Genomic DNA, 16,535 nt, shown 5'->3' with positions numbered 1-16,535 from the left:
GATGCATGGATCAATGGACTTACTTTCTAGTTCTTCTTTCTCAAAGTTGGTGTGAATGGTTGAGCTGGTCTTGCCATGGTCAATAACAGCTTCATCACTGTGACTCTATCACACACATAAACACAAAGTTAGCATCAGACTGTTAAAAATGCTGCAGATTCTAGATGCTGTGGGGTAAAAAACAGCTGTTTCAGGTCATCAGACTCCAGCTGAAAACTCTACCAACCAGCAGCAGCTATGCTGAAACTTCAACCCTCTGAGAAACAGACACACACACACACACCACACACAGTAATGGAGGGCAGAATGAATAATTGATGCTGAATACACTGTGGAGTGGGCGAAGGTGATGGGGTTTTCCCTCTGATGGAGGTACTGTAACTTAGCCATGAGCTTTCAAACAAACACACAAACTCTCTCGCGGAGGACTGGGGTAATGACATCTTCATCAGTGTGTCCCTATCGTTTTAGTCCTGTCCAAATCCATCATAACCCTAAACCTCGTGTTAAGAGCTGCTGCATTAGTAAAGATTCCTGCCGTTCTTAGCTACTAAAAATAAACAGAGGCTATATTAATCTTTGCAAGCAGAGCCACCAAAGTCACGGTTTAAGGAAAAGCAGTAAGAACAGAGGCATTCAAAGAAGCAAATACTTGTGTTTGTTGTGGCTCAAGCTTTAAAACCCAAACATTAACAAACTTAAAAGGATATTCTGTGGCAATGACGACAGTTGGCTGTAAATCCTCAAGCTAATGACATTCGTGCATTCATCTAAGTTAACTGGATCCTTGGAATTACTCAATACATGCAGATAGATCTATGAATATGCAATTAGCCCCTGTCTCTTGCTCCACCCACCCCTCTGTGACTCTCCTGCAGCTAAAAAGCCCAGCACACAGGTTTACAGGATTGGTTACTGAGGTGTGTAGTGTATGAAACCTTGGCTGTCTTTGGAGTCTGTGTTTTTGAGAATGTTACTGATATACTGCAGTTTCAAAAAGAAATGCTCAGCCACGGCACTGACGTCGCTGATCTCACCCATGACACATTTTCTGGTATTTAAAAACCACATGGGCATGTCAACAAGGTTAAACACTTGATTTGCCCTGGAGGGGGTCTTTAAAGCAACGTTAGGTATTATTTTAAGGTTAATCCAAGATGGCGGCGCACACAGACGCAGCGGCTCACAGCTCTCCACTCTCGGTGCTTTACTTATATATTTATTTACTTTAGGTGTGCATGTTTGTAAGTGTCACAGTCAATAATGTTATTTTAATTCTTTCTTGTTTTAAGTCCTTTTTTCTCTTAATTGAACCAAGGGGAGGGGGGGCTGTAACCCAATTTCGTTGTATAAGTAAAATGTACAATGACAATAAAGGTTTCATCATTAAAATTAAAGCTTCAAAATCATTGTGATGCTTCAATGATTCATGAAATTGGTAACAGAGCCTCTGCGAGCGATCACTCCCATCTCCGTAACTTTCTCTGAGATCTCTTAAACATTAAAAACACCTACAATGACATCATCAAAGGGTCATTTATTTCCTGTTTTTAATAACTCAGAAATTCAGCCTGTTCTCGCGTTCCCTGGAACAGTGCTACATCGTACATTAATGCGTGCTCTAACACAGTTAAAGGAACATTAGGTCAGATTTAGTATTTTTGCTCCTGTGCTCCCCCTACAGCTGCAGAGTGTAATGCACTTTTACAGCACTGTCCTGAAATCATGGAGGAGGAAAGGGATTCCCCATTACAGCTCAGTGGAGCAATACAATGGTTGCTGTCATTTACTACCCAGGGTTCCTTTAAAATATTGTGACAGAATTTTTTTTTTTTTTTTTTTGGAGAAATCAGGTCAAACTACAATGTGCAGCACATGACCAGTATCACTAGCGCTGTAACATGCCTTAGAATGCTTTAATAAGAATGCACAAATGAATATTTCAAGTTGCTGCTGAACAAACTTAAAATAACATCAACATCAAGTGAATCAGGGTTGACAGCAAGCATCACACAGTTCTGCTCCATTGTCTAGTTCCAGTTAGCTGCTGTGGAATGATTCTGATGCAGCGTTTGTGTGTGAGAGTTATCTGAGGAGTTTGCTGGACAGAAAATAGCCCACCAATTAAAAATATCCAGCTGACAGCGTCCTGTGTCACTGATGAAGGACTAGAGGACGACCAACACAAACTGTGCAGCGACAGATGAGCTACTGTCCCTGACTCTTTACATTTACAAGGTTGGCTGACAAGATAGGAGAGTCTAACAGAGCGGACAGTGTGTGGACATGGTGTTTAAAAACTCCAGCAGCACTGCTGTGTCTGATCCAGTCGTACCAGCACATCACACACTAACACACCACCACCACCAGGTACTGTCACTGTAGCGCTGTGCTTAAAACCCAACAGTTGTACCTTTAAAGGGACATTTACTAAGAACATGTACTTTAATAAACAATAATGTACCTGTTTAGGAATTTTTGTGTGGGGGGCTGCACCTATAGGGGTTTTTAATGCTAAAGCTGATATCCACCTGGATTAGAATTGCATTGAAATATAACAATTAATAGCTGGATAATGATGCAATCAGCTCTTTAAATGTATTGTATTTATTACCAATCATTATTTCTTAATCAATACAATAAACCGAAAGAGCATGTGGACTTACTCTTCATGATTTACCACAAGTAGGTTTTGTCCGTATATATTTGGGTCATTTGTTCATGTGCAGTAATCCACATCCTGTTGGGCTATTGTCTTAGAGACTACCACTGTGATTAAAATACGCAACACTGAAAGCAGTGAGCCCACTCACTCTCAGACACACACACCATCACCCTTTGGCATTTTGGGTATCAGAAAACAACAGGAAGCTCATAATAATTATGCCAGAATCCAAAAATATCAAAGACACAACGCCCACTTACACCAACACACCCTTTCCCCTTTCTCACAGTGGCAGCATACAACACAAGGGGTCTTATTATTTATGTAAAGCAACATTATAGTGAGGCCAAATCCAAAATACTCTCTCTCTCTCTCACACTTTCTTTCCTCTTAACATCCTGCCATTCATTGACTCATTTCTTACCACCCATTTTTCCTACATAAGTACATCGTAGCCGGTTTAACCCTAACGCTGCTGTGTATTTGAGGAGATTAGGATATTCTAGTCTAAGCTCACAGTAAGTATTACACATAGCCCCTAATAAGCCTCTTAGATTACTAATACTTAACTGCACACACACACACACACCAGTCCACTACATGGAAAACACCAGCCATGAATTCCACCTACATTATATACTGTATATGTATTCTACTGGTGTCCCAAGTACAGTTCATGTTTTCTGTAATTAATTTATCCCGTGTCTGTATTAACATGTCAAATTTCAACCTTTCAAGAAGACAGGGATTTCTATGATACACATACATTTGTGTCTGTGTGTCTGTGTTGCCCTGTGAAGGACTGGCGTCCCCTCCAGGGTGTATTCCCGCCTTGCGCCCAATGATTCCAGGTAGGCTCTGGACCCCCCGCAACCCTAAATTGGATAAGCGGTTACAGATAATGGATGGATGGTTGGTGTCAGTATACACATCCCTTGTTGATGTAGCAGCTATAGTAATGCAGGCCCTATGTCGTAGTTATGTGGGCTCTCTGTTGTGGTCATGGGGACTCTCTGTTGTGGTCATGTGGGCTCTCTGTTGTAGTCGTGTGGGCTCTGTTGTGGTCAGGTGGGCTCTCTGTTGTAGTCATGTGGGCTCTCTGTTGTGGTCAAGTGGACTCTCTGTTGTAGTCGTGTGGGCTCTCTGTTGTAGTCATGTGGGCTCTCTGTTGTGGTCAAGTGGACTCTCTGTTGTAGTTGTGTGGGCTCTCTGTTGTAGTCATGTGGGCTCTCTGTTGTGGTCAAGTGGACTCTCTGTTGTAGTCGTGTGGGCTCTCTGTTGTAGTCATGTGGGCTCTCTGTTGTGGTTGTGTGGGCTCTCTGTTGTGGTCATGTGGGCTCTCTGTTGTGTTCATGTGGGCTCTCTGTTGTGGTCGTGTGGGCTCTCTGTTGTAGTCGTGTGGGCTCTCTGTTGTAGTCATGTGGGCTCTCTGTTGTGGTTGTGTGGGCTCTCTGTTGTGGTCATGTGGGCTCTCTGTTGTGGTCATGTGGGCTCTCTGTTGTGTTCATGTGGGCTCTCTGTTGTAGTCATGTGGGCTCTCTGTTGTGGTTGTGTGGGCTCTCTGTTGTAGTCATGTGGGCTCTCTGTTGTGGTTGTGTGGGCTCTCTGTTGTAGTCTTGTGGGTTCTCTGTTGTGGTCGTGTGGGCTCTCTGTTGTGGTCATGTGGGCTCTCTGTTGTGTTCATGTGGGCTCTCTGTTGTAGTCGTGTGGACTCTCTGTGGTAGTCGTGTGGGCTCTCTGTTGTAGTTGTGTGGGCTCTCTGTTGTGGTCATGTGGGCTCTCTGTTGTGTTCATGTGGGCTCTCTGTTGTGGTCGTGTGGGCTCTTTGTTGTAGTCATGTGGGCTCTTTGTTGTAGTCATGTGGGCTCTCTGTTGTGGTCGTGTGGGCTCTCTGTTGTGGTCGTGTGGGCTCTTTGTTGTAGTCATGTGGGCTCTCTGTTGTGGTCGTGTGGGCTCTTTGTTGTAGTCATGTGGGCTCTTTGTTGTAGTCATGTGGGCTCTCTGTTGTGGTCGTGTGGGCTCTCTGTTGTGGTCGTGTGGGCTCTCTGTTGTGTTCATGTGGGCTCTCTGTTGTGGTCGTGTGGGCTCTTTGTTGTAGTCATGTGGGCTCTTTGTTGTAGTCATGTGGGCTCTCTGTTGTGGTCGTGTGGGCTCTCTGTTGTGGTCGTGTGGGCTCTCTGTTGTGTTCATGTGGGCTCTCTGTTGTAGTCATGTGGGCTCTCTGTTGTGGTCGTGTGGGCTCTCTGTTGTGTTCATGTGGGCTCTTTGTTGTGGTCATGTGGGCTCTCTGTTGTAGTCATGTGGGCTCTCTGTTGTGGTCGTGTGGGCTCTTTGTTGTAGTCATGTGGGCTCTCTGTTGTGGTCGTGTGGGCTCTCTGTTGTGGTCATGTGGGCTTTCTGTTGTAGTCATGTGGGCTCTTTGTTGTGGTCGTGTGGGCTCTTTGTTGTGGTCGTGTGGGCTCTTTGTTGTGGTCGTGTGGGCTCTTTGTTGTGGTCGTGTGGGCTCTTTGTTGTAGTCATGTGGGCTCTTTGTTGTGGTCATGTGGGCTCTCTGTTGTGGTCATGTGGGCTCTCTGTTGTGGTCATGTGGGCTTTCTGTTGTAGTCATGTGGGCTCTTTGTTGTAGTCGTGTGGGCTCTTTGTTGTAGTCGTGTGGGCTCTTTGTTGTAGTCGTGTGGGCTCATTGTTGTAGTGATGTGGGCTCTTTGTTGTGGTCATGTGGGCTCTCTGTTGTGGTCATGTGGGCTCTATTTCTATTTTGAAATATCTAAATATATTGATTTAGTGCCTCAAAATTATGAGGTAGTATTTCAAAATATTGAGATACCAACTTTTATATTAATGCAAAAAAAATTTCAATATTTTATGTGGTGGGAACCGGTTTCCATAGCACAGAATATTAATGTGAATCTGTTTTTTTAAATATTTTTATTGTTCTCCTTCTATTAATTCAGTACAAAGGAGGGCTAGGGGTTCTTTTTTAGTTTCTTGTTTGGATGCCGCCACCCCTCAGTGCACACGTTCACATTAGAGTAAAGTGTGTTGACTGACACCTGTACCAATGTCAGTGTGTGATGCTTGCGTCGTGAAGCAGAGATGTTTACATGGATCTTCACAGAAGAATAAACCAACATTAATACAGTAATCTAATTTAGCACGCTTAAGAGGCAGCATAATTCTGCTTGTTAATAGTTTTACCACTGAGCTGTGAGTGTGGCCTTTCACACAGATCAATTCAAACCTTCTTCATCTTCAGAAAAATTAGGTAAAAATAGGATCATCCCCTACTTTCCAGAAAAATTTTTAGTCTAATAATTCTTTGGAATTTACTGTCACAGATATTCCCACGGCAGGATTTCTTTTGAAATGTTATTCTGTGGCCAGCTGAGGTTTGTAGACAGAGACGACAGCGGTTGGCTGAGAGATGTGTCAATGAGTATTTCACAAATGGTCAATTCATCAGCCTCCCTCAGCCCTATCCATCACTGGCCAGTTTCTGACCAAATCATATTAGACATTATTGAGTGGAGGACCGTTGGCAGCACAGCATTGACACTGTGTGTTTCAGTCACAGCAGCATTACACTGGGGTTTTCACACACATCGCTGTCACTGCGTCAGCCGAGTGGCTATGGCCATTGATGAAAGACTAACTTGTGGGGATGGTTGTCATAAATAGCACTTCAGCTGATGAGCTACAATCTCAAAGCCTACCCCAGGTAAAGATTTTTAATAAAAAGTGAAACTTGAGAACATAATGCTCGTTGAACTGGTGCTCTGTCCTTGGTTGAGCCTGTTACATCACTAGCACACGAACGCAAGGTCGTTACAGCCTGTGCAATCAACAACTCTCCCTTCACAGGGCTTAGGTGTCTACTGCCAGTTACTGAGGCATCTGGTACACTTCAGATGTGGAAGGTGTTTTCAGGTCATATTTTCACTGCCCTGAAATGAACAATGACAATAAGGATTTGGGCTGGGTTATTCAAGCATTCAGAGCTTTACTGAGGCAGAAGATGCTTACACAGGGAAAGGGAACAAGAAATCCAGTACAGTCTCAGGGGGCTTTTAAAACATCGAGCTGGTATTGCGTGACCTTAGATAAACACATAAGCACATTGTGAGTTGTTTTTTAGCACTGTGCCACTATGAGGATAGTGTAACAACTTGAGCACTACAGCACTAAATTGACCTACTTCTCTAGTAAAGAAAATGGATGGTACCATTATCAGTGGTCTTTGTGACAGAGCAGTAAACATCAACGCGGACAGCGCTATTGACTGCAGTCGTTAAGGTTAAGACTGACTGAACACAACCTTGAAATACTGGAACTCTTCAGAGTTTAAGAGTACATACAGTTACAGCAGTCTATTAATAGCAGGGGGGGTCTGTTTTATAGCTAGTGCTAATCATTCTTGATGGATATCATGTCAACAGGACAATGGAATGACACACACCCGGTCCCCAAAGGGCAAAGCTTCAGTGCAACTACAACTGAGCCAACAGCACACACGTCTGAGCACCTCAATTCTAATGCAGAGCACACACACATAGCTCATGTCCTTCAGTGCCTCCAAGGCATTTGTTTCCTTGGAGCCTAAGAAAATGGTCCTGGAAAATGGTGTGTGTTGGTGTGTTCAGATGTCTCCAGAGTACTGGTCTGAAGCCAGCACATTATTTGAATGCATCTGAATAGAAAGCACAGTCTATTTTAAGGCCCAACCATGCTGTAGTTGGCACTCCCACAGTAAGGACAACAAAATAAGCTTAAAGGCCAAGAATGTAAGCTAATATGTTGCTGATAGAGCTTTGACTGAGCAGTTTGGTGAGATTTAGTACAGGCGTCTTAGTCGTTATACATAACATATAACACTGCTGTGTCTGAGATCGAGCTCAATGGGGTGGATACATGAGGATTTGAGAGTCTCAGATATAAAAACCAACATCCTACTGGTGTAGATATGGGAGACACATCCTTCAATGGGTTTTGACTTTAGAAAACACTCCCAACGTGCTCACAATCATCACAAAGTCACCTCCTCAGGCAAGAAGCACAGCACAACTCATTCATTCACTGATTCATTCATTGTCTTTAATGTCCAGTTCCGTCCACCCGGAAAATCTGGGGGCAAGGCAGGAACACACCCTGGAGGGGGCGCCAGTCTTTCACAGGGCAACACATACACTCACACCTACGGACACCTACCAACATGTGTTTTTGGACCATGGGAGGAAACTGGAACACCCGGAGGAAACCTACGCGGACACAGGGAGAACACACCACACTCCTCACAGACAGTCACCCGGAGGAAACCCACGCAGACACAGGGAGAACACACCACACTCCTCACAGACAGTCACCCGGAGCGGGACCTAAATCCACAACCTCCAGGACCCTGGAGCTGTGTGACTGCGACACTACCTGCTGCACCACCGCGCCGCCCCAGAGCACAACTGACAATGTAAAATATTCGTCCCCAAGCTGCATGCAATTACACATTTCCACCAAAGAGGTCTCCAAAAGCAACAATTTTGTAAGTGCAATACCTTCTGTTCTCTGCAAAGCCTATTGGAGCCATGAAACTTTTCATACATCTGCTTCCTATAACCACCGCTGTCAACAGCTTGGACTCAATGAAGTGCTCATAGGACAGTGCATCTCATAATGAACCACTCTGAATAAGTCCTTATACATGACACTCATTCAAACATACACAAGTCTGTAAATTCTCTTTAAACAGACAGAAGCTTTTGTTAAGCATCAGTTCTGCTGACAGCAAATATTGTGGTGTGATAGTAATATCAGTAAACGTGTGAAGATAATGCAAACTTCTATTTCATATTTACTGTTTCCCAACAACTCAAAATTATCAGCTCAGCTGTGTATCAGCTCACTGTCTGCACTGGGACTGCTTTAACAACACAGTGACGCAACACATGCACCAAGGTGCTCCAGACCAAAATACACCACCGGTGTCCTCAAATAGACTGAGCACATGTGGGGAAACAGACCGGGAGACACCGAATATACAGAGAGAGAGAGAGAGAGAGAGAGAGAGAGTGTGTGTGTTGCAAACAGTAAGGTCACCCCTGATTGTAAATAAACTCACTCACCATCTCACACACACACCCTTTCAAGGAAGTACGCAGACTGGCATTTGAAATACACACTGGAATTTCACAGCAGGAATGATGCTTATGTGTGACCTCTTCTGAGTATATGCGTGTGTGTGTGTGTTCCATAAATGTTCTATAAGAGTCCTCTATGTCACCTGTCTGGGAGGTGTCACCGTAGCAGAATGTGATGCTCGCGTGGTTCAGGATGAGCCATCCCCGACCCCCACACTCATTCTCAACAGCATGCCTGCAGCCGTGCCAGCACTACACTGGCACTGCCAACCGATAGCCATCAGGCAGCGCACACACACACACACACACACACATTAAAATATTTTCGGAACAATATGAAGAGACAGTATGCATATATCAGCATTATATACTGATACACTATGTGGTGATGTATCGCACTGTCCCTCTTAAGAATGAATATTAAAACATAAAATAAATCAATGTCAGATTTGTACAGTGAGATTGTGTTTATTTAGTGGTGTCTGTTGATTAAATGAAAGGTAGTCATAAAAAGAAAGCTAAAATGCGAGCACGTTGTATTTTTGGGAGGGATATCAATGTGTGATGTGATGAAAACCTGGCGAGAAGAAACTTCTTTAACTTTAATATAATATCTCAGTGTAGTTTTGGTGATCTTTGAATTAGAATTTCTTAATTTGCTAATTACAAGTTTTAGAGAGGGCTTTAGAATCGAGGGGAAGGGTAAGAGTGAAAATTATTTATTCATTCATTCATTATCTGTAATCGCTTATCCAGTTGAGGGTCGCGGTGGGTTCAGAGCCTACCTGGAATCATTGGGAGCAAGGCGGGAATACACCCTGGAGGGGGCGCCAGTCCTTCACAGGGTGACACACACTCACACCTACGGACACTTTTGAGTCGCCAATCCACCTACCAACGTGTGTTTTTGGACTGTGGGAGGAAACCGGAGCACCCGGAGGAAACCCACACAGACACAGGGAGAACACACCAACTCCTCACAGACAGTCACCCAGAGGAAACCCACGCTGACACAGGGAGAACACACCAACTCTTCACAGTCACCCAGAGGAAACCCACACAGACACAGGGAGAACACACCAACTCCTCACAGACAGTCACCCAGAGGAAACCCACACAGACACAGGGAGAACACACCAACTCTTCACAGTCACCCGGAGCAGGAATCGAACCCACAACCTCCAGGTCCCTGGAGCTGTGTGACTGCGACACTACCTGCTGCACCACTGTACCGCCCCGAGTGAAAATTAAATCGAAATAAAATATAAATATTACCTAATTAAAATTGCTAATACCGGGCTCTGAAAAAGAGTGAATTAAGGGAGGAATGTGTGGCCAAATTTGGTAAATAATTATTCATTAATTCATAGTCTGTAACCACTTATCCAGTTCATGGTCGCGGTGGGTCCGGAGTGTACCCGGAATCACTGGGCGCAAGGCACAAGGAACACACACTGAAGTGGGCGCCAGTCCCTCCTCACACATTCACTCACACTGGTAAATAATGAATTAGCGTTTAAAGAAATGAACGTGTTAAATTCCTGTGTTTGTTGAAGGGTAAGTCATAATAAGTAGCAAAGGAAAAGTAAGATATCTTTGATCTGCATCTGCACTTACAGAAGTGAACCAAATCAGCTGTAAAACATATGAAACAGATTCAAAGAACATCCACACACCTCCCCCCACACAAACACACATTCAGGCACAACCAAATGGAACAGCCCTGACCTGCTCTAAAAACAGCACCGTGTTACATTTAGCTGTGGCCTTTCCAAACACTCAGAGAAGCTGGTTCTGGAATAAAAGAACATACCAAATCACATCTCACCACATTACTTACAGGGTCAAGAGCTTTCAGACGACCAATCAGAGGCTAGCAGGTCAGATCTATGCTTCTAAACACATGAATGCACATCTCATTTGCAGAGTTGCCTCTAAATGCAATCAATCACCCAGTCAGTCAGTGAGGTTTGGTGGGTGATATGTTTGTTTAGTTTAGGTAACAAGTAACGCTCCATTATCACGCATTCATGTGGTTTCTGATACTGTGGGACAGTTTGTATGGCGCTAATCTTTGAGGTGTAGGCTTACACGGTGCTAACAGCTCCATTGGAATATTAATAATGTAAACTAGAGACACTAAGCATGTCTTGGCTGAACCACCACAGTTAGGTTAAGGTGGAGACTTTGGGAAATTAATTTTCCACTGAACTCATTTCAGTTTCATTAAACTCTGACCAGGTCTGTCGTGAGAATGACATCATATATAATTCTGAAGTCAGCGGGCTAGAAAGTCAGGCTCGTATACAGACTTCTCATTTGTTTTCTTCAAAGTCAACAGTTAGTTCCCTGGCTCGGCTTTTTCCTTGGAAGGAGCACTTCTCCAAACTCCAGTGGCAGAGTTTCCATGCAGCTGTTAGTGTATATTGTGCAGAAGGTTCTCACAAAGTCGGCCACTAAAGTTAGACACACCCTATATATGTCCATGAAGGCACAGTATGCACCGACATAAATCACTCCCGATCGTTCAAGAGGCTGAGAGAGCCGCTGTTTCTGTTTTATTAAACTGAATTAGAAGATTTTCAGGACCTTGTCTCTGTGCTGAGGGACTGGTCTGTTGCCAGATTCTCATTACTGCTGCCTGTCCGTGACTCACCACTCTGTTTGACAGTTAAGTCTTGAGTTAACGACAGGAAGGGAGCAGAATTTCTGCAGGCAGGTGTCCCACGAACACACAACACAAACATGCACAGCTATTTTCACACACCAAATTCCCATGTATAAACCTGAACAGGCCTATTTACAGTACTCTCTCTCTCTCTCTCTCTCTCTCTCTCTCTCTCTCTCTGTCCCACTTTCCTAAGAAGCCATATCTCCCTCCTCTCTCCAATGCTCATCGTTATCAAAATAAGTTTTTTCGTATTCCCTCTCGTGTAATCTACCAAAAATAGACGCTATGTATGATCCTCTCTCACACACAAATACACGCAGCTTTACAAACATTTCAATGATCCAATGCTGGTCCCTTGACTCCAACCTTCCCTTGAAAGAGTGAAACTATGAGAAATAACAATAACAACCCTGACAGAAGTGTCTAAAGTGACGGAGAGCAGATGTGAGGCTGCTAGTGCAGAAATCACACAGCAGCACCAGAGACGAATCCGGCAGGAAAGATGATGTTACTTGCTGGAGAACAGTGCTCATTTTAAGTTGACACCTCGGAAGCAGTGACAGACACAGCGGCGGCTGGTATAAGTGGGCTTCTGGGGCTAAGCCCTCCCTCTCCTTTGAGTAAGAAAAGAGACTGAAAACAATGTTGCATTTTGGGAGTCTACATTGGTTTACATTGTTAGCTGTTAACTAACTGGAGGTTGAATAGTTTAGACTTCAGCAGACCCAGGAATAACGGTGTCACAGAAAGTTTTAAAGAAACAGGTAACTTGGTCGAGAGGGGGCTTTAACCTACAGACCGCACTCCATGACATGCAACACAGAGTGAAATACTCCCTAGATTCTGTCTGTGAGGATTGTATAGTGTGCTGTGTGCTCCAGTGGTGAGTAGATTTATCCACAAGTGTGTGAGTGACAGGGTGAGTGTGTGAGTGACTGAGTGCGTGTATGATACCCATGGACTTTCTCCAGGGTCCTGGAGGTTGTGGGTTCGATTCCCGCTCCGGGTGACTGTCTGTGAGGAGTGTGGTGTGTTCTCCCTGTGTCTGTGTGGGTTTCATCCGGGTGACTGTCTGTGAGGAGTTGGTGTGTTCTCCCTGTGTCTGCGTGGGTTTCCTCCGGGTGACTGTCTGTGAGGAGTTGGTGTGTTCTCCCTGTGTCTGCGTGGGTTTCCTCCGGGTGACTGTCTGTGAGGAGTGTGGTGTGTTCTCCCTGTGTCTGTGTGGGTTTCCTCCGGGTGACTGTCTGTGAGGAGTTGGTGTGTTCTCCCTGTGTCTGCGTGGGTTTCCTCCGGGTGACTGTCTGTGAGGAGTTGGTGTGTTCTCCCTGTGTCTGCGTGGGTTTCCTCCGGGTGACTGTGAGGAGTGTGGTGTGTTCTCCCTGTGTCTGCGTTGGTTTCCTCCGGGTGACTGTCTGTGAGGAGTGTAGTGTGTTCTCCCTGTGCCTGCGTGGGTTTCCTCCGGGTGACTGTCTGTGAGGAGTTGGTGTGTTCTCCCTGTGTCTGTGTGGGTTTCCTCCGGGTGACTGTCTGTGAGGAGTGTGGTGTGTTCTCCCTGTGTCTGTGTGGGTGTCCTCTGGGTGACTGTCTGTGAGGAGTGTGGTGTGTTCTCCCTGTGTCTGCGTGGGTTTCCTCCGGGTGACTGTCTGTGAGGAGTGTGGTGTGTTCTCCCTGTGTCTGCGTGGGTTTCCTCCGGGTGCTCCGGTTTGCTCCCACAGTCCCAAAACACACGTTAGTAGGTGGATTTGTGACTCAAAAGTGTCCGTAGGTGTGAGTGTGTGAGGGAATGTGTGAGTGTGTGTCGCGCTGGCGCCCCTTCCAGGGTGTATTCCTGCCTCACGCCCAGTGATTCCAGGTAGGCTCTGGACCCACCGCGTCCCTGAACTGGATAAGGGTTACAGATAATGAATGAATGAATGAATGAATGAAATAATCGTGATTCTTCACTGAGCTGTAATAAGGAGAATAGAGCATCTGTTGTTGCTACCCCAGGCTCATCACTGCAGACACTGCACTATGTAACTTTTGGAGGAGGGTAGGAAACAATCCCGACTGTAGGGGGAGCCCAGGAGCAAAAATACCAAATTCTACCTAGTGTTGCTTTAATAATAAAAGAGTAATGGTGTAACTGTGCTGTACAGTGATAGTTCTGTTAGCACCTTATAGAAGTTACCTTATGTGGTGCTTTTCCACCGCATGGGTTCGGCTCTACGCGACTTGACACGGCTCAGCTCGCTTAAATCTGAAATCGCCGGCTTTGAAAAATACAACAACGGCAGTGGTAAAGTTAGGCGCTGTTTATTCACAGTGTATTTGCGTGTTGTTTTAGTTTTTTGGACTAAACATGGCTCCGCCCCCCAGTTCTCACAGATCAGTTTTACTTGTTTCACATTTGGCTTTCACTGAAAATTTTCATTGGCCATTGGCTCAAAGAGCATATAAACCTCTTCAAAACACCTCAAGGTAAAGTTACGAGCTGCCATTGTGAGTCCAATAAAAATAAATGCTGTAATTTAAGAGATTTTAAAAGTGGCGAATTTGTGCTGGATTTGAGCGCTGCATTTCTTATTGATTGACATGGCTCTGGCCAATCAGCACTCTGCAGTGTTTACACATCACCAATTAGTACCTACTCCGCACGGTTGGAACCCTGAGCGAGCTGGGACTGAAAACCTACCCAGTTCCAGGGACCAGGTACCAGATTTGGCCAGTGGAAAACAACAGTCGAGTCGTGTAGGTTCTATGCAGTGGGAAAGTGCCATTAAAGTACCTCAAGCTGTAAACATTTATATGCTAGTGAAAGTTAGTAAAACAGACATAGTTGGGAAAGTGTTCTCAGATTCAACCCTGTAATTTATTCACAGATCATGATTTATTGAACGGTTAATAGGAATGTTTTAGTCCTCCAATCCAAAACTGTCACTAGCCTTCACTGGACAGACAGTTACTTCAGCAGTAGTTCACCAGCACTGGACACAAATCCTCTTCGCTGGTAGACATTTAAGAGCACGTTTTCTGAAGCTGGCAGCTTTAGCTAGAAACTATGTGCATATCTCTCACATCACCAGACTGCACAGTCGACTGACCAACGCAGATCTGTTGGTATGTCTCAAAAAAATAGCATAATTAGCATAACAGGGCTAAGATAAGCCAGCTCTAACCCCACATTACTTCTGCTCAACACTGCTAGCTATAAGCTTCAAACATGTTTGTTGGTTAATAACTGGTTGTACCATAAAAACGACCACTAGCGGCCAACTTCATTTTGGTTGTAGGAAATATAACAACAATCTGTACAGCAAGCTAGTCACAGTCGGGTCATTCATGTTTACATTAGCTTAATAATGAGTGATAAATGTAACTAGACTAAAGTACTGTCAAATCGTTCAATAATAACAATAACGTTATCTTTTATTTTCCATTCAAAATATATACGGCCGCTTACACATACATACACATACATTTATGCATTATATAAATATTAATATATGTAAACAAACCCATGATTTTAAACTGGAGACTAAACCAATCTATTATATGTCTAAAAATATTGAGGAAAAAAAAGCAAAAATCATCTTTATCATCATCAACTGCATACACACACATACACACTACACTCAGTGGTCACTTTATTAGGTACACCTACCTTGTATCTACGCTCACTGTCCATTTAATCAGATCCAATTACCCTATATGTGTGTTTTGTTGCTCTGCGGTAGCAGATTGTAGTCCATCTGTTGCTCTGTATGATCTGTTATCCTCTCTTCACCTTGTTCATCAATGAGCAGCACCCACACTGAGCAGATATTATTCTTAGCACCGCAGTGACACTGACATGTGAGCAGAGCGAGTGAGCATCACACACACACACACACATACACACACACACACACACACACACTGCAGTGTTGTTGGAATCTTTACACAACTACATGTCCCTCCTGGAATGAGGATAGTCCAATCACCAAAAATATCCAGTCAGCAGCATCCTGTGTTCAGAAATTGACCTCTGCTGAAGGACACGAGGACAAACACGAGACGTGCGGCAACAGTTGAGGCATCATCTCTCACTTTATATCTACAAGGTGTAGCGTCTAACAGAGTGGACAGTGAGTGGACACAGTGTTGGAAACACCCCGGCGACACTGCTGTGTCTGATCAACTCACACTGAACATGTCACCACCGTTTCAGAGCCACCTCTAAACCTGATCCAGTGTGCGTTCATCCACAGCCAGGGATTCATAAACAGAGCATAAATCCAAATTAACAGAAGGCTCCTTCACATGTGCAGTGTCTATCCGACCTTATCATACACTGTTACACACACACACACACACACACACTTTCCTACCCGCAGCACGTGCTCTCCTTCTTCATGCCCCTCGTCCATGTCAGTTAAAACAGCACTAGCAGAGACAGCAGCTGCCTCCATGCCCTGCTAGTCTGTGTGTGAGACTGAGAGAGAGAGGGAGAGAGAGAGAGAGAGAGAGAGAGAGAGAGAGAGAGAGAGAGAGAGAGAGAGAGAAACAAATGGAAAGTGGGAGGGTGAATTACGGTGTGTGGGGGTGTGTGTGTGTGCCAGAGAGAGAGAGAGAGAGAGAGAGAGAGAGAGAGGAGGGGGAGAGAGAGTGAAAGAGAGTGAGAGAGAAAGAGAGAGAGAGTGAGAGAGAAAGAGAGAGAGAGAGAGAGAGAGAGAGAGAGAGAGAGAGAGAGAGAGAGAGAGAGAGAAACAGAGATGCTTTGGGAGCAATGGAGAAGGAAAGTGGGTGAGTGTGCGGAGAGCGGTGGGTCTCAGTGGGACGCTGGAACATCGTGTATGTGTACATCTTTCTATTCTCTCTCTCTCCCTCCTCTCTCTCTCTCTCTCTTTCACTCTCTCTCTTTCACTCTCTCCCCCTTCTCTCTCTCTCTCTCTCTCTTTTTCTCTTTCACTCTCTCTCTCCCCCTCCTCTATCTCTCTCTCTCTCTCTCTCTCCCTCTCCAGCCAATGACTGTGCTTATCTATATTTTATTTTTCTGGCCAGTGACACACACCAAAACAAACACATAATACACACATATACATTCTTATGC

At 44.7% G+C, this 16,535-nt stretch overlaps 1 protein-coding gene across 1 annotated transcript in view; it reads right to left on the bottom strand.

Moving 5' to 3' along the window:
- LOC136694706 (sodium bicarbonate cotransporter 3-like) overlaps positions 1-15,907 on the bottom strand; it is a 50,920-nt gene extending 35,013 nt beyond the window's left edge. The window contains exons 1-2 of the mRNA XM_066668476.1: positions 15,814-15,907; positions 24-105 (exon numbers count right to left, since the gene is read on the bottom strand). Of these exons, the coding sequence (XP_066524573.1) occupies positions 24-105; positions 15,814-15,894 (163 nt within the window). The 5' untranslated portion in view covers positions 15,895-15,907. The remainder of the gene's footprint in view (positions 1-23; positions 106-15,813) is intronic.
- Positions 15,908-16,535: the final 628 nt, after the last annotated feature.

The sequence above is a fragment of the Hoplias malabaricus genome, chromosome 4 (genome assembly GCF_029633855.1).
Source record: "Hoplias malabaricus isolate fHopMal1 chromosome 4, fHopMal1.hap1, whole genome shotgun sequence".
Taxonomy (NCBI): domain Eukaryota; kingdom Metazoa; phylum Chordata; class Actinopteri; order Characiformes; family Erythrinidae; genus Hoplias; species Hoplias malabaricus.
The sequence above is the reverse complement of the archived record's forward strand: the minus strand, read 5'-3'. Positions and strand labels throughout refer to the sequence as shown.